This window comes from Clinocottus analis, unplaced genomic scaffold, assembly GCF_023055335.1.
Source record: "Clinocottus analis isolate CAN_PGR_092001 unplaced genomic scaffold, fCliAna1.0.p SCAF_23, whole genome shotgun sequence".
NCBI lineage: Eukaryota > Metazoa > Chordata > Actinopteri > Perciformes > Cottidae > Clinocottus > Clinocottus analis.
Window position 1 is genome coordinate 4,011,468 of NW_027175965.1, and position 18,913 is coordinate 4,030,380.

Consider the following 18,913-nt stretch of genomic DNA (forward strand, 5'->3'; position numbering starts at 1 on the left):
TATCTTTTTGCATGATCGTCCACACAGGCCAGTTCCACTCCATTTCATGCAGCGAGGAACCCCCCCCACACACTCCACCACAGGGTGTGTGCACAACGTTTAAATCCCACTGAATGTCTGTATCGAACACTAACTCCTGAATGCATCCTGTCGTGTCATATCAGGTCATAGCATGTCCGGGTCAAAAGTGAAAAGTCTAAATCTTTTTCTTTTCTTCTGAGTTGGTGGTGATAATGTCCCTTTGATGAACGAGTGTTGTTTGAGGGGAGGGGAGACACGTAATGGCACTTTTTTTGAGTCTGCAGTGTAGTAAGGACACGCATGGCAACACTATGGAGCAGTTGGCACACTCTGGAGACTAAATGAGATTGTTGTGTGAGTGCGTGTGTGTCTGTCTGTATGTCTGTGTGATGAGTTCACAATAAAAACTTTGATAAACTCCTTGACTGGTTTCTTTTTATTCTCGGCAGCCGGCCTCTGGCCCGGGCTTTGTCGCGCTGACTGCGATGTGTTCAGATGACTTTGAGCTCACGGGGGATGTTGTGTCTCAGCGCTTGCCTTCTTCCCCTGTGAAGATTCTCGCTTAGATTGACTGCTTTCAGGAAGTGATTTCTCGCGGTTTCCAAAGCTGAGCCTCAACTAGCAATCATTTCATGCAGAAAACCACATTTGGAAAGAGCATTTGTCTTCGAGGCCTTCGGAAGCGTTCACCAGGGCTGTAGTGTTACTCGGCCGCAGCCAATTTTAATTAGTTATTGAAGTCGAGTGAAAGATGGTCAAAGTGCTTTCTTTGCCTGATTTAAGACAGAAGTGTCGTCTCAGTGGAGTGGGTGCATTCAAAGGCCTGAAACCAGACAGCAAAGTACTGTGAGTAACTTAATGTCTTATTGCAGTGATTGATGACGCTTGACATTCTGAACATGCATTTCAGACACGGTGACAGTTTATTCACATTTAAACGGGCTGTAAAGGCCCAGACACCAAGAAGAGAACATCTTCAGCTCAACTTATCACCTTATGTTTAAATATATATCAGACTAATTACAGATATGTCATTTGGTGTTTTAAAGGTTGAATTTCAATAGAAAGAAAAACGTTAAAATAAATTCGGTGGAAACAACAATTATCTAATGTATCTTAGAAAATCAAGATAAACTATGGCTTTTGCCAGATAATATTTACAGCTAATCAAAAAAACCTTTAAACATATTGTTATAATTAAATGTTATTCATTTTTAAAACACTGGTTGTGTTTTAAATATTGTTATTCTGCACCGGATCTGTTTTATTTCACTTTTTTTTCATTCACCATGACCTGATGCCACAGTTGGAGGCCGTTATGAAAGTCCTCTCATAACGTTTCGGCTCTCCGGCTGCAGGTCTGTCTGCTGCTACTTGTGTCCTTTTCGGCCTCATATCTCCTTCTGCTCGGTGTCCGGATGCAGCGGCCGTGTGGTGTCTAATCGAGCCTTTGCATGTGGCGCTTTGATTTCCTGCCCATCCCCCCTCCCACCCTACGTACTGATATGGCTGCTAAAGCCGCAAAGCGATGTTCTGATAGTGCACGAGCGCGCGTCTGCAGGAGTTGCAGAGCGAGCCAATAAGACAACGAGTCTCCCGTTTGTTGTGTATGTTGTACAACATGGCAGATAGTGATGTTAGGTAGTGTGAATGCACACTATGCATCTCTTTGCTCTTTTAAAAGAAACCCAAATAATTATATCATTGGTCAAATCTAATAAGAAAACATATCTAAAGTAAGCGCAATAAAAACAGCTCACCGGTAACCTAACTCCAATCGAATATATGAATAATTGTATTAATTCTGATGGTTCTTTTCCTCCACCTCACTGCATCGCTGGTCTTGGGATGTACTTGTTGCAGCTGCAGTGGATCAAAAGGCGCCATCAGGACTATTGTCCGCTGCGTAATGGCGCTTAACCTGCGCGACAATCTGCATCCTGGTCGAACAGAAAACAAATTGTCCGTTTTTTAGCTTCTTCCTTTTGAACATAAAGCCCAGAGTAACGTGAAACTGTCACCGCAGGCGGCTCGGCGGTGAGTGTCTGTCACATAATTGCAGGCTGCGGCTCAACCGACCACCGGACCGGGACGAAGGTCCACAATCCCTGTCGTGCTGCGCGTGCACTCAAGGAGCCTGAGATTCAAACACAACTCGCTGGATAATTGCCAATTATTGCTAAGTGATTATGATCTATATTAATAAGCATAAGAGGACTATTGAGTCAGAGTCTCCCCACCCCCTTTTATTTCCTTTTTCTTTTCTTTTCTTTTTTTTTACCATTCAGACACCCTGGGGTGCGCCTCCGCGTTTCCTCTGTCGCGTTGAGCAAGGCGCTGATAAGGCCTGTCTCCCTTCTCCTGATTGCCACGAGCTCCTCTGGAGACACGAGCCGCAGTTTGATACGAGGGTGGGGGTGGGGGGGGCGAGGGGGGGAGGAGATAGACTATGCAACAACAACAAAAAGAAGACAAAAAAGGTGTAAAAGTCACTTATTGTCTAAATAAAACCCACTGCTGGATTATTCCACACGGGTGTTTTTCTTGAAATCATCGTCACGTGTTTTGAGTGAAGTTCTGAAATGAGTGATTTTTGGCATTGAGGTGAAAGACGTCGCCCCCGCTGCAGACAGTTTTCCTAACACTTGTGCTAAAAAAAAAAAACAACGCTCAACGCGCTGACTGAAACACTGCAAGCGCCAATTGTTATGAGTACTGTTGTTATTTTTTGCAGTGCACCTGAGCGAAAGAGTCCCTGCAGTCAGTGACACCTGTCCGGGCAACACCTGGCAGACGGGAGCGGACGGTGTGCGCATGCGTCGTCTCCGTCAGGTCCGACCTCTCATCTCTTAAAGCTCTTGGCCCGCGCGCCGCCTCGCCAGTGGAGATCTGGAGTTTGCAGGTTGAGAGCGAGCAGCAGCGGCAGCAGCAGCGTCCTTCTCGAGGTCTCCTCTCTCCGCACAGCGGGAATACTTCTCAAGGCTTCGTCCGCTCTCGGGTCAGAGATGCCTCGCTCCTTCATGGTGAAGAGCAAGAAGGCGCACAGTTACCACCAGCCCCGCACTTTGGTGGATGACTACAGCCGGCTGGACACAATACTGGCGCACATATGCTCAGGTGTGTGCGAAATTATTCCATTTTATTGTTAAATTATTTGTCTTCACTGCTTCAATGATGTCATTGGATGTTCCATGTTTGTATATTTTTTACTTTCAGTGAAAATCATTTTTTTATGCTAAATATTGCAGATTTGTTGCCGGATAAAATAATATCACATTGAATGACACTCAAAGGGAAGTTTTCATATTTTTACAAGTTAAAATACTGGAAAAAGTTTATTGAAATAAGCATTCGTTAAAAAAAAGTGGAAACAAAAATCAAAGTGGAAATTCTGATGTTTATACAGCTGGCACATCGGGTTTGAGATTATAAAACAGTAATGCAATATTCTTCAGCTCTCTATTTTTGGTTATTTCAATATATGAGATAATATTGTCTTTACCATTTTGTAATTTTTCACACCCAATAGTCCTGTTCCAATTAAAACACAAGTGCCATCCTTTAAATCCAAGCGGCCTTATGATGCTGCATCATATAGTGGTGTATGATAGTGGATTGCAGGAGATCACAGATGTGCAGATGTTAAAAAAAACACCCGACGCCCCGATGCTGACCGCGTGTCCTGCACGTGTCCCTCCAGAAGCAGATCAGCTCCAAGATGACTCCGACGGGTCGGTGGACCAGTACGACCTCTCTCCGGACTCCCACCTGGCCGACGCCGCGGATTTCTCCCCGAAGTCGCCGCTGAGCTGCGCCGACAGCCTGTGCGGCCGCTCCCCGCTGTACGAGGACTTCTGGAGGCCTCCGTCCCCCTCCGCATCCCCGGGTACGCAGCACCGCACAGGCACACATACCATTGTCTTTTCTTTCTTTTCTTTTTTTTCAAATATTGTAGTACTTGATTGGTGAATTAGGACGATCACAGATGAGTTCCTTTTCTAAAAGTATTTGCATATTGACGACTTTAAAGAGTTTACATGTTTTGATCTAGAATGCTGTCACATTTTATATGATCCTTCAGTCACTAATAGCTACTTTTAACCTTTTGGCGTTTGCTTGTTCATTTATAATTGTGTTTAGGCATATACATCCCTTTGTTGTACTGCTTACTCCACCTTTCACATATGATATTATGCTTTTCCCCCCAAATGGCATCACCATGGGAATTCTCTGAAAGAACATTGCATGACTCCTCAGGTCCCACCGGACACCTTTGGGCTCCCGGAAACGCCTCGTTTCCAACCCAGTTTCATTAAATTTTCATCCGGCCTCTTGTTCCCCCTCTCCAGTGGATTCTGAGAAATCCCTCTCCCCGCTGGTGGACGAGACGCAGCCCTTCGCCATCCCATTCCGGCCCTATGCGTGGAGCAGCTACCCGGGGCCCGGGCTGAGGCCCCTGGTGCAGCCGAGCCTCCACCCGGGCATGGAGGTGGAGAGAGGCCCGGCGGCGTTGACCTTCTACGGGGACAGGAGCGCCCACTCGGCCCTGTACGCAGACCGGGCCCTGCAGGGCGAGGACACGTACGGGGACTACAGGAGGCACGCGGCGGCGCTGCTGTTCCCAGAGGGGGGCCTGCACGGAAAGGGCCACACCGCAAAGGCCCAGTCGGACCTGCTGTGCTCCAGTCTGATCCTCAATGGCGCCTACAAGTGTATCAAGTGCAGTAAGGTGAGGGTGGAGGACGGGCATTTCCTGCTTTGTGGAGATACATAAATGGATGGCTTATAGCTTATGATGTATGTATGTATATATATATATATATATATATATATATATATATATATATATATATATATATATATATATATATATATATATAGATTATAAAATAATATATCTATCTATATATTAATGGCAAAAAAATGGTGCTGCTTTTAAAATCAAGATGGCTGACCTCTGACCTCAACGAGATATTTCACAACTGGAACTATTTACTGGCCACAACATTTTTATATTTTCCCCTAAACTCTGTTATTTTCTTTCCAACGCGCAGGTGTTTTCTACTCCGCACGGTTTGGAGGTGCACGTGCGCAGATCGCACAGCGGCACGAGGCCGTTTGCGTGCGAAATCTGCGGCAAAACCTTCGGACACGGAGTCAGCCTGGAACAACACAAAGCCGTGCACTCTCAGGTGACCTCTCTCACACACACACACACACGCACGCACACGTACACACGCACAGACACGTACACGCTTTAAACCGCTTCCTGTCTCTGCCTTTTCGGTCAGGGTGGGCGCTCTGAGTCGAAGTCATGACTAATCCCCCCGCTTCATGCGTCACGTTTCAGGAAAGGAGTTTTGACTGCAAGATATGCGGTAAAAGCTTCAAGAGGTCGTCCACTCTGTCGACGCACCTGCTCATCCACTCCGACACGAGGCCGTACCCCTGCCAGTACTGCGGGAAGCGGTTCCACCAGAAGTCCGACATGAAGAAACACACGTTCATCCACACAGGCAAGTGGAGAAGAGGCCGACCACAGTGTTGTGGTTTTCCTTTAAGGATTGCTGCGTCATTTGCGCGTATAATCCCATATCTTCGCGATGTCCACAGCATAATTTAGCTCAATAAAATATATTTAAAAAAATAACCCCTGTTTTTGTGTTTTTGTTGTGTTGTTGTGTTGTGCAGGTGAGAAGCCACACAAATGCCAGGTGTGCGGGAAGGCGTTCAGCCAGAGCTCCAACCTCATCACGCACAGCCGGAAGCACACCGGATACAAGCCTTTCGGCTGCGACCTCTGCGGCAAAGGGTTCCAGAGGAAAGTGGACCTGCGGAGACACAAAGAGACGCAGCACGGGCTGAAGTGAAGCACGCATGACGTCATGTCACCTGACTTCAGTATTTGAATCGTTGTTCTCAAAAAGGGAGAGAGGACAGCTGACAGAGACGATTTCTTCTTCTTTCTTGGATCAAGACTCACTTTGATCCACTTTGTAAAAAAGAAATGTACATGTGAAAGACTGCTGGATATATACTTTATGTATATGTCTCGTCCGATATGCAGATTATTTATTTTAATAAAGAAAACTCACGAATAAGACTGTTGCAGAATTTTGCAGACACTAATTGTTCTGAAAGTCCAGAAAACCAGAGATAAGCTGTGAATTGTGCTGAAGCACGATGGAAAAACAGCTCGTGTTTGATCGTCGGCGGGCATCGAGCCCGCGACAGTTGTCCTACAACCACAGAACCGGATCGACGATGTAAAACCAGCAGAGATGGAAATCTGCGCGATTTGTTTTCAGTGAGGAGCTGCTGGCAAAACAGACTGTGTGATTTAATAAACAGAAGGGTTACCGCCTTGCTCACGGAATTTTCCATTTTGCACCCATGTTATTGTCAGAATCTAATTTTCTGTCGTGACGAATATATATATATATATATATATATATATATATATATATATATATATATATATATATATATATATATATATATATATATATATATATATATATATATATGTTTTTGTTATTATAATTTTAAATGCAATAAAATATGAGAAGTGAAAGGATCAGGATGATTTTGTATCCAATTGAAGGATATGTTTAGATCTCCAGACTGAATATCATAATTCAAAACAGGACTTTTAACTATTTTATATAATGTATATGTTGTCATTATTATTATTATTATTATTATTATTATTATTATTATTATTATTATTATTATTATTATTATTATTATTATTATTATTATTATTATCATCAGCAGCATTTCGCTTTACCGGTAATTTATGTTCAATTGAACTGCTTCTTTTTATAATCTCCCACCTGCAAAACATAATTGACCAAGTGTTGAGGGGAATTACAGTTTTGCTAACAAACAAACAAACAAACAAACAAACAAAGGGCCAGGACGTTAAACACGTTGCTGTCGTGATTGGGGGGTTTCCCAGATGCGACCTGTTTGTTTTGACCACTGCAGCATGTGTTTGAACCCAAAACAGTCTGAGCAGATTTAACCGTCAACCAGATGCTTTTCTTCTTCTTCTTCTTCTTCTTCTTCTTCTTCTTCTTCTTCTTCTTCTTCTTCTTCACCCTCATGGCTGTTATTAAGACAAACGGGTTTCGTCAGGAGTCTGCAGACACGCAGCCACACGCAGCAGCTCGACCCCTGAGGGAGGAGAGCTGCTGCTGAGGGCGTGCAGTTTAAAATATAGTTGCTATTGTGTTAGAAGAGAGCTGCTGACATTGATCTCATCTCAGGCCCTCTGGGTGCATCCACAGGACATCCGTTTGAAATGAGGAATTAATAAAATCCCTTTAAAACTATCAGTCAGACTGCAGCAGCTCAGAGAAAGAAATTCAGTCCTCAGAAGGTTTAACTCATATGAAACAAATTATTTATTTTTTTGAAAAGGATTTCAATATATTTTCAAATAACCCCCATCATCTTTTTTTATTTTTTTTATTTTTTTAAATTTATTTTATTTTAGCATTGATGCTTTAGAACTGCCGGCTGGGTGAGTTTACAACACAGCTGTCATCATCTTATTCTCGAACCATCACGTCTTGTCTAACTCGAACAAGGTTACAAAATAAAAACAGGAACAGGAACAATCAGTTAGTCGTCTTCCTTCAACATTGATTGAAATCACTGACTCAAAATGATTTTTTTTATGCTTCACTTCCTCCTCCCCTCACAAAAAAAGAGCGGTACAGCATGCAGGCCTGAATATTTTAAACCCCGAGATGAACAGAAAGAAGAACAGGAGGATTATTTGAAGCTGTGCACGTGGACTGCGTCGTTCTTCTTCTTCTTCTTCTCTTTAAATAAAAATAAGACATGTCGCGTCAAAGCCTCCGTTTAAAAGAGACAAAATGCTGCAGTGTGAGAAGCCTCGCGGGGACGCGCGGCGCCTGCTGTCAAGGCGAAGTCCCCATGAAGTACCTTCAACAATCTACGGCAGCCGCGAGCCACCAACCCGACCAGCGGCATGCACGAGGCCTATATGCACTATTATAAAGGGCCCTGTACGAGTGATATTACACCAGTATGACGTGCGCCATCGCATTGTATATAAACTGTACTATAAACTGCACATGGAATCCACATATTAGCATATTACCCAGCAATCATCATTGTATATCTGTTCAATACAACAACAAAAAACATACACAGCTCATTAGTTGGGTGTAGAATAAGCATATCATTGTGTTGTCACTGTGGATAATTATTATAATGTGTTTTATTTTGTTAACAAACCCTGATGAAGATTGTGATTAAATATAACGTTTCATTCATGTTTTCATTCATGATTGCCCGCCATGTGATCTCAGCATCCCTGTCAGGTCGCATAAAGTACCAGAGAAACCGTTAAAGGTGACTTTACGTCTGACATGAACTTCCTCTCACAACTTTCTCTCAGACCCCGCTGCATGGTTCCCTCCGAGCGCGCGCTCCCGACGCACAATCACGGAGAGAAGCTTTCCAAGCAAAAACAATCTTCAAACGAGCCATTAGGCCGACCAGATTTCCTCCAAGGCTTTCCTCCTTGAAGCATTACCCCACTGCCCCGAGGCATATCAAATATGAATAGAAGACGGCTCGATCGATCGGAGCGGGCGAGTAATCAGAGCATTGCAGTCCAAAAGCTCCAAAAGCTCCAAAATCCAGGCCTGCGTCTCGGTCCGTAAAGTGCACACGCATCTGTGCACGCGGCCACACGCGCACACGCCCGGAGGTACCGCTGGATTAATTTTTCTTGACAGACATAGTTGTGCAATTAGAAAGTTCAGCGTGGTTTTGTGGTTCTTTTTGCGATGATTCATTATTAATACGAAATTAAACATGAATAATGAAAGAGAGATTTTAGAGACACGCTTTGCTATTTGATTTTGATTTTTTTTCTTCTCCTTTTTCTTTTTTAAAAACATCTTCCACTGCTTAATCCGGATTCATTCTCAATCTGGATTTAACTATTCGGGCCTTTATAGATGGTGGACAAATACCACATTTAGGCCAAAAAGGAAGAATACCTCACAAATATTAATACTTTCATTTCTATTTTTTTTTTAAAGATCCACGTCACACAAACAGTTGACAAGAGTAAATAGAATCAGGGACACCTGCTGAATGGACAGATTGATAATGTGAGACAGAGAGAGAGAGAGAGAGAGAGAGAGAGAGAGAGAGAGAGAGAGAGAGAGAGAGAGGGATTGTTTCCTGATGGTGAGCAGAGCTGTTGTGTATATATTGTAATAATAATGTGGTATTTGCTCTCCCGCCATGATCAGCAGATTTCACACAGGTCTGACAGGTTGCAAAGAGAGATAACCAGATAGAGAGAGAGAGAGAGAGAGAGAGAGAGAGAGAGAGAGAGAGGGAGAGAGAGAGAGAGAGAGAGAGAGAGAGAGAGAGAGGATTTCTATCAGCAATCATCAGAGAAATAGTAACTGATTATTCTGCCCGTATATACATAAACATACACGTGTAAAATAAAACAGTTTTCACACAGTCTGTCTGCCCAGTTCATTTGAGGAAACTTTCTGCACCCGAGAGACTTTGCTGCTCACCTGTCCATGTCCCCCCCCCCCCACCCTCCTCCTCTCCTCCTCTAGAGGTTGACACGGGACGGATGAAGAGAGGCAGGGCACATATAGGACACATAGCTCTTTTGTTGCAGAGGCTTATTCATTATTCACCTGATCTGAGAAGAGAGGGAAAAAAAACTGACTGCAAAACCAACTGCACAGCTGTCATCAAGCAACAAGGCGGAGGCACAAATTATTCATGACTCTGCAAAAGAAAAGGCAGCAGAATGAGAGGAAAATAATAACAGGAGACACCAGCGAGGCAGCGGACAGGCTGAACGTGTGTGTGTGTGTGTGTGTGTGTGTGTGTGTACGCCACACTTCCCCAGGACTCCAGCTACACACCATGCAGACTTACCTTTATAGTGTTGCATGTTTGCAGATGACTTGCTGTTTTACATTTCTTGCAATTTACATGGCAGCCCAACTTAAGGTGTGCGCTAACTGTTGCCCATTGCATTCTGGGTGAACATGAATCATAATATGATCATAGTATGTGTCTTCTGAGCTTCTCTGAGCTGTCCTGTCTGAAACCGCACGTGAGGATTATTTTCCACCCGTTTCAACTCCTCTGCATTTGCTGCCGGTTGAAATCAGAGATGATTTAAAATGTGACTGTTAACTTTTAAAGCTGACGACGCTACATCCCTCTTTTGAACTCTTTTATCATAGTTCGCCCTGACTTCCTCAAATGTTACCCGTTTTATCCAGTCGTTTCTTCATGTCCACATATCTTGTATATTATATATTATATATGATATCATATTTTGTTTTTCACTGTTTATTTCATTGTCTGTTTCTGGCTTAATGTTGTCAAACACTTTGTACCGTTCAGAAATGCACTTTATAAATTTAGTCAAACCCCCTTTACATTCTAATAATAATACCTTTTAGTTTAATATAATCTGGCACATTAATGCAGGCCAATGCAAGTGTGTGTGTGTGTGTGTGCGTGTGTGTGTGTGTGTAGGGTGAGCTGTAGGTAGTGAACAGTGTTGTTGTTTTCAGTTTTCGGGTCTGTTTATGATGGCGTGGCCCGAGGTGTTTGTGCGTGTGTGATTGTAAAGCCATGACGACACACACACACACACACACACACACACACACACACACACAGACACACACACACACAGGGTGGAGGCCAAATGAGTGCCGACATCTTTTTCTCCAGCCGCCTTGAAAGCTTTCCATTAGCCGGGCTCTGTTCCGAGGGTCTGGGGCCCTGAACAGCATGAGCCCATGGGGCACTGGGGTTGGGGGAGGTCCGGGACGGGGGCCCACAGGTTTGAGGAAAGAGGGTTAGGGGCTGGAGCTGCCGGCTCATTTAAAGACATGTTTATCCAGTTCATTTAGCATTACATATCACTCCACAATTTGGATGTGAGCTGTCACTCAGGAATAAAAAAGGCTGCTCTGCCGCCACTCAGTTAGAACGTGTGTGTGTGTGTGTGTGTGTGTGTGTGTGTGTGTGTGTGTGTGTGTGTGTGTGTGTGTGTGTGTGTGTGTGTGTGTCCTGCTCTCTGGGTGGTTTTTACACATATCATTTTATATTCTAGCTGTACAAAAAGAACCTGTGTTTAATCCTTTTACTGCTTCTGCTACTCTCTCTCTCTCTCTCTCTCTCTCTCTCTCTCTCTCTCTCTCTCTCTCTCTCTCTCTCTCTCTCTCTCTCTCTCTCTCTCTCTCTCTCTCATGTCTAATAACATATGGATCCTGAAGCTGACATTAAAAGGATCCACTTTGCCTAAAAGGCCCGATAACAAAAGGATTCCTTCTCTTCTGGGGAACGAAGACACACGGAAAGGAAATCTTCTGAACACAAGTGACAAGAGTTTTGCAGCCTTTTAGTGTGCAGCTGGTTCTCCTGTTCGCTCATAAAAGGTTTTACATCGCTTGGTGTGTGAGGAGTGTAAAGCGTACATGCTGTACAGTTGACGCGACAATAAGACTGGGCTCCTAAGTGTGCAGTAAAGTACTCTGAGAGCTAATTAGATCACAACGATGGACATTTTCAATATTTGAGGAAAGCGTCTCGTATCGAGGTCGGCACACAAAAACATGCTGAGTTGTGAACACACTTTTCCGCGAAAAGACTTCAGGAAACACACAGTGTAGCTCAGCAGTTGTGCAGATTTCTATTATCCTGCCACTCAAAAGTACAAAGTTACGTAGTGCTCGCTGTGTCTCCAAAGAGTATTCACGCTCAACTGAAGTTTTCATATTTGCCTGTTTACAAAATTAAATCAAAGTATACTCAATGTGACTTTTTCTGTCTCTCTACAATGTAATCAACACATCTATAGGAGCGTCAATACATCTGTATCTAGAGGGTCCAACATCTGGAGAGTTTATATTGTAAGAAATACACTGAACGCCCCCCTGGAGTTGAAGTGAATACCACGATTTGTACTTCATCCAAATCACTTTGTAGGAATCTGTTTCACCCGTTCTGTTAGCAGGTTAACAAGCCTCATTATATCTACTTTATTCTTGTGAATGAATGAGTCAACAACACTTCTAAATGAACGCCTGACCCTATATAGGGGACTGCGCATGACTAAACAAACCATGTACAGTACAACACAAAAGGTATTAACAGAGGAAAGTTTAGTGTGACTGCGGCTTCGCTCAAACAAACACACAAAACCTCTCTTCTCGGCAGAAAGCCCATGACTTGTGAGCGCGCGTGGCAGCAGAACATGTTACCTTGCGATACCGCCCTAACCGGGCCTGATTGCAGCTATGAATCTTTCTAAAAAATTCATAAGATCCGTTTCACAAATGCCCGAGCCGAGCACGTGCCTGTATCCAAATAGCAGAGAGAGTGAGAGACGGAGAGAGAGAGAGAGGGGCGATCTATAAGAGGAGCCCGTAGCCAGTGGAAGGAGTACAAAATGACAAAGATTTATTCTCAGCCGTGATCAAATATTTATGCTGAGGCATTCAAGTAAAGTTACTTTTTGTGTTCTGATTTAATGAATGATTTGAGCGGTGGCAGTGCTGGGAGGCACAGATGTTGGGTTTGCTGAAGCCTGCACTAATGCCCATTCAGGGGTCTGTGTGGTCATGTGTCAGACTGCAGCAGGATCAAAGCGCAGTAATGACATTGCGGGGATCGCAGCATAGAGGAGTAGGATGGTAAGTACTTCCACAGCCCCAGAGGTTTACACTGGCCCACGGTCGGGGAAGATGAAGCGAGAAAGTGGCGGAAATAATTACTATATTTATATGTTGTCTTCCTGTAGGAGAAAAGGTGTTCTTTTTTCCCCCCTTTTTCTCCTTGAATAAAAGATTTATTTCATAAAAATGCAAGCTGACACTGTCAGTTACATTGTGTTCAAGGCAAAAGAACTAAACATGAACCCAATATGTCTTAAATCCTTTCATCGCGGGCCAGAATGTTGCCAATCACTCCACTTAGAGACGAGCCACTTTACAACGGGCCTGTGTTTGGTGGGATTGATCCAAAATGACAAAGCCACGGTCAAAGGAAATGGATCCCGGCTGAGCAGTGACTCTCCCATTCTCCCTCTGGCATGCTCTGAAACATTAATGACCCTAAGCTGAATCTGATCCGGCCTTCTTTACTCGGTGTTGTATCTTCACTCAGAACTGTCGGCCCACTAATAATGTTCACTTAACGTCGCCTGAGACAAAGAGAGAGGACGACTGACAAGCCGCGTCAAAAAGGGGCCATGAACTTCATCACAAAATGTGTAAATTGGGACGTTGTAAGAATTACTGGTGAAAAGGAACTTGACCTTCACGAGTTGTAGTGAAAGAAAAGATTCCACACAGTTTGAAATTCTGTAAATTCAGACAAGGGTCCGGATCAGATGACCTGAAAGGAAGCTGTGAGTGAGCAAAATGTGCCAGGAGACATCCGTGGCAGGTGAAATAGAAATTCTAACACTTGAGCGAACACGTAAACGGATAAAAGGAGTTGAGAGAAGAAAAAAAAAGAAGGCTAAAAGCCTCCATCACTTCCAAACAAGACATCGGTACCCCAAACACAGTGTGTCAGCATCTTTAAACACCGGCGAGAAGGGGAGATGACAGAATCGTTTTGACAGCCAGTTCACATGTAACATCTCCGATTCGTCCACCTTGGGGAGTTGCTGGGCAGTTTTGCACCGCCCCGACCCCCCCAGCCCCTCTCCTCCCACCCCCCAAAGCTAACCAAGCCCCGTGTGTGATAGCAGAGTGGGCAGGGCCGAGCGGGTGCGCCGCGCGCCACTTATCGATCCGAGTCAGACAGGGTGTCAGTCTCTACAGCCCAGAGATACAGCGAGGCAAGCAGCGGTTATCTGTGTCTATTAAGGCGTCCGCTCTGTGTGTATTGATTGGGAACAACTCGACACAGGGACTTGTCATCAAAATGCCGATTTACAAAAGGCTGAGCAGGCGGCGCTGGACTCCGCGTTGGTCCAGACAGTATGGATTTGTTCGTGCAGTTTCCTCCCCCCCCCCCCCACACTCCCTCTCTCCCTCCTCTCTCGTCCCCAGCGGTGCTCAATACCAGACACGTGCTCGCAGCTCAGGAAACACTGCGGCGTCCGGCCCGGGCCTTTGTCTCACCTGGGGAGCTTTCACCTCATGGCACACTGGTACATAAAGCAGCTTCGAGCCATGTTGAAAGACGGGACGACATCACCGCGACAGCCTTTTTTTGCCAGAGCAGAAACGCATGTCGAGGAAACACACGCTCGCACACTCAGACCGGCCCCCGCGCGCAGCCCCTCCCCGCCATTGTTTGCTACAAGGGGCAAAGCTTTTACAAAAAGGGGGCCAAGGTCAAGATTGTCCCCTTTGAGACCACCGTCTCCATTAGCTGCCGGTTCACAGGGGTATCTCACTTGTCCCCCGAAAACACAAAAAGATATTCCAGAAAAATAAGACAAACACATAGGATTTAGTGGATATGCACGTCTGCGGGGTTAGATAGCACCCCTTCGTTCAGCTCTCTCTTTCCAGGTGTGTCGGAGAACTTCGTTGGCTTTCAGGAGACATGCAAAGAGTGTCTGGTTTGTCGGCTTTGGGCTATTATAGAAACATGTCGGTGCCACATGGCCGACTCCATGGAAGAGGACCCTCGCTCCACATGAACGGCTCGGGCCAAGAGGACGAAAGCGCAACGATACTTTGTGTCATGTGACGACACACTAAAAAAAACATAGTTATGAATATCATGTTATACTTCTGCGAATAAATCCCAACTTATCCTACACGCTGGCCCTTTAAGTAAATGATGAAATGCAGCGGTTTTACTCGATGTAGGGTATTTACAGCGTGTGCGACTGTGATGGCTTGAACACTGTTCTCTCACTTCTTGCTTCCTTTAAATGTAAGCCGCAGTCGGGGTAAAGGAAAACAAAAATACATACTTTCTGCGTGATTTTGGATTCATTTGAGATCCTATAAATCAGATAGTAAAGCAGCAATCACAAAGCAAATCTGAACGGTATAAAAATCCATCCGGCTCAGGAAGCAGGCAGTGGAGCTGAAGCAGGCCCCGAGGGAGAGGCCCTAAACATGGCAGTTTTTCCTGACAAGCACAGCGGGGCCTGGGGAGGGTTTTGGGCAGACAGGAGAGCTTGCAGCAGTCAGTGGAGGCCTCCAGGGGGGAAAGCCGGCTGGATAAATAGTTCACTTAGAACCTCTTGCTCTCTAAGAGGTCACCAAGGAAATGTGGGCTGGAAAGAGAAAGTGTAGAGGCTTTATCTGGCTCTCATAGGGATTGCTGCTTGTTTGTACACTAGACTGCTCCATAAATAAATACTGCACTATCTGCAGCACGACTGAAATGATACAGTCGATCTTTTTTTTTTTCCTCCGTCTTCTTTCAATCAAAGAACAAACTAATGTCACTCAACCTTGACGTGGGATGGCCCCTGAGCTAGACATACAAACTCCATCAGAGAAAAAGCATGTTTCAAAATGAACAATACTCATCCGAAGCTCATCAGCTGGAGCGGGGACTCGCACAGGGCCGTGCTCCAAACGGTGTTGTTGTAGTCCAGCAAATTAAATATGAATGGAAATGCGATATCAGTGACCCGAGATCCTCGTCCGCCTCTGAACACGCCGGCCGCTCCCCACATGCCCAGACGGCACGCTGACTGTCACGCAGTGTCTTCACCTGACTTGAGGAGCGCTCAGGATATTCATCCTTGGAAATGGATACGCGACTCGGGGCTTCCAAATAAATGTGGACGCAGATAACTTGCAGGTGTATAGCAGCGGACCGCGGGTCAGATTTCACGCTGGAGCATTTCACCTCCTGACAGTGATACGGGTGCACTATACATTAATAACCTCACTGTGTGCTGAGCGTCAGTTCATTATCAAACCAAATCTAAGAGAAATCATTCAGCTGGGTCTGTGTACAACAAAGTACAAAATAAAGACTACAGATATTTCATACTCGTAACTTCATTTTCTTTGCATTCGTACGCAGTGGTTGACATGGAGGTAGATTTCATTTGAAGTTATAGTTACTGGTCATAGATATATAAACATAAACATGAAGGCATCTTTAATTCATTGATTCCACATAACACTTTAATATTGATCATTTTAAGGCATTTTTCTGGGCTTCTGTGGAAAGGGGACATCCAGGAGGGTGGGAGGGGGGGTATTTTTCAGTATCCGTAAGAACAAAACCTGAGCATGTTAAAAAAAGAAAATGTCTCACAGCAATAACCATCATAAGCTCTAGAAATCCTTTTATTTGAGATATCCTGAGAAAAAAATCAATGTGAAATGCTTTGGACTTCTATCTCGTTGACCTCCAGTTGAAAAGAAGTATTCTTTATGAATAATAATAATTGTAATAATAATAATAACTTTATTTATATAGCACTTTTAAAAACAGGGTTTACAAAGTGCTTTCACAGATATGCAAAGCTTAAACACGACCAAAATGGCGGCAAACAAAAAAGACCATAAAAGCATTAAACACAACCAAACCAAACAAATAGCCAAAACGAACAGTGGAAAACAAACAAATATTACAAAAGGGTAATAAAAACAAACAAATAATACAAAAGGGTTATAAATAGAAAACAAAAATGAATATATTGTAATACCAAAATTTAAAACCAAATACCCAAAGAATGAATAATCGAAGAGTCCAAAGGTTAAACATTCCTGGCCTAACTTCAAATGATGAGACTTTCATTTTAACTAAAATCTGCGCCAGTGTGTATTAAAGATGTCTGACGAGTGGACGTTTTCTTACATCACACATATTGGAGACATTAGAATGTGCGCCAATGCCATGACTAGAAAAACAAACTAACCGAAACTCTCAAAACAAAGTGACATCCCCTCCTCTCTGGATCTTCTATCTCTGGTGGGATTATTTATGGATGAATGGCTGATTGAATTACTACAGCAGTGTTTGTGGCAGGAACCGAGAAGTAAACAAGCAGTGTGTGAGTGTGTGTGTGTCTTTCCTCATGAGCCAGTTCTTTGTTTACAGCTATTGTCGGCAAATAGGTTATTTTTTTATTTATTAGTGTAATATCTGTACACAGCTGGAAACCTCAGTTTCATCATTTTTATACTAATATTTTCTTTCAGCAGGTGGAGCACCACAGGGTGCTCAGTAATAAAACAAATCATAATAATATATTTGGGTTTTTTGTTCCGTTACTACCTCATTCTATCTCTCCAAAACAGCTGGAAGAGACGCACGTCACTTTCTCCCTCTGTTTTCCTCCACGAGGTTGCACACGGGGTTCCTCTCAAAGTCAGGATCTAAACCTGCAGGACACGTCCAAACCGGGAAAAGAGCGACTGATGCCAAACGCAATAAAACGCAGTCTCTTTGTGTATTTGACTTCAACAATTTTGGATGTTACACCTCAAAATTCAATGTGCCACTTAAGGAATTCAGCCCGCTATCGGATCCGACAACCTTCATCATAGTTTTCGTCATATTGGACTTTATTTTATCAGAGATATTTTACCACTATTTCATAGAGGTTTTGTGTATCCAGCGGTAAACCTGAGAATAAACTACTTCCCAGTCTGGGAACTGGTTGGGCCGGAGCAGAAGTCCAGTTTGTAGCTGTCGCTGGCAAAAAACAAAACTATGAAAACATGGAATTTGTTCTAATGGACCAATATTTCTTTCCTGCAGACAAATTAACGCTACATTACGTTGAATTAACTGCTACATTGGTCCAAAATATCACATTAATGAACTCAAATCTGAGAATCTGCCAGTTCTACAAAGCTCAACTTCTAATTTAACCGTCATTTATTATTTATACTTTGAAGCTTTATGATTGGTTGGTTCTTACAGCAGTTCTCTCTAGGACTCCGACATTTATTTATTCATGACTTTGTAGGATTGATTTTTTTCTCGGGGAGAAAATCTAGTAACTTTACAGTATATTAATTTAGCCAACGCTTTTATTAAAAGAGACCTCTAAATCGGTGAAAACTGCAAGAAACATGCAACAACGACCTCAGCATCAACAACAATGAGAAACAGAGGAAGATGTTTAACTCATTTATATATATTTATATATATTAGCAGTATAACTCACGACAAAAGAAGACATGACTAATATAATAAACACGTACCGATCCTCGATCTTATTTACTTTTTGTGTTTCCTGCACTCGGCATCCACTGTCAAAACAAACGCTCATCAGCCAACAATTAAAAATGACAAAATCAGGGACAAACACGGAGTGAGCAGCAGTGTGCGCCGTGTTTGCTCTGCGTGGCCTTTTGTCTCCGGCTTTCATCGAGCAGCAATACGGAGAGCAAACCATGAGCGGCAGATGCCGGCTAAATCCGACCGTTCAAACACGCTTCTCCCTCTATTCATCTCAAATCAGGACTTGAGCGGCTCCGTTGCCGGAGCAGGAAGCCAGTGATTGTACTTCTATCATATTACGCATGCACGCGATCGCTGGGGGGAAAAGATGATCCGAGCCTTTGAAGCCTTTGTGCTTCCAGAGAGGAGCAATATGTTGTCACCGGGCCATCATGGAGAGGCATTCCTAATCCGACAGGCTCCTCCATTTAATTAGGAAATTAATTAGGAAATTAGAAAAGTCAGCGCCAGTCAAAGGTGCATTTATTTGTCTAATATACTTTCAAAGCACAATGAGGCTCAGACCGGCGGCTCATGTTCTACTAAACAAATGTTCCCTCTGGCCCAAAATCTGATTCAAAAGGAACAAAGCAGTCGCTTTTTCACTGCAATAACTTCATCGCATCATTAGTTGACCTTCTCCCGACTTATACCGTTGTAATGCACACAGAGGACTTCC

General features: G+C 43.8%; 1 protein-coding gene across 1 annotated transcript; it reads left to right on the forward strand.

Annotated features, from left to right (window-relative positions):
- The first annotated feature begins 3,026 nt into the window (after positions 1-3,026).
- Positions 3,027-5,891, forward strand: gfi1ab (growth factor independent 1A transcription repressor b). Its single transcript, XM_068590105.1, has 6 exons — positions 3,027-3,138; positions 3,722-3,907; positions 4,371-4,750; positions 5,076-5,213; positions 5,372-5,537; positions 5,713-5,891. Exons 1-6 carry the CDS (start codon positions 3,027-3,029, stop codon positions 5,889-5,891), a joined length of 1,161 nt encoding a protein of 386 aa, XP_068446206.1.
- The last annotated feature ends 13,022 nt before the right edge of the window (positions 5,892-18,913 follow it).

Bases quoted from the DNA above. Each gene is read 5' to 3' on its own strand.
- gfi1ab (XM_068590105.1), top strand. From the start codon at position 3,027: ATGCCTCGCTCCTTCATGGTGAAGAGCAAGAAGGCGCACAGTTACCAC. The intron at 3,139-3,721 runs GTGTGTGCGAAA...GTGTCCCTCCAG, and splicing joins ACTGGCGCACATATGCTCAG to AAGCAGATCAGCTCCAAGAT. The intron at 5,214-5,371 runs GTGACCTCTCTC...GTCACGTTTCAG, and splicing joins ACAAAGCCGTGCACTCTCAG to GAAAGGAGTTTTGACTGCAA.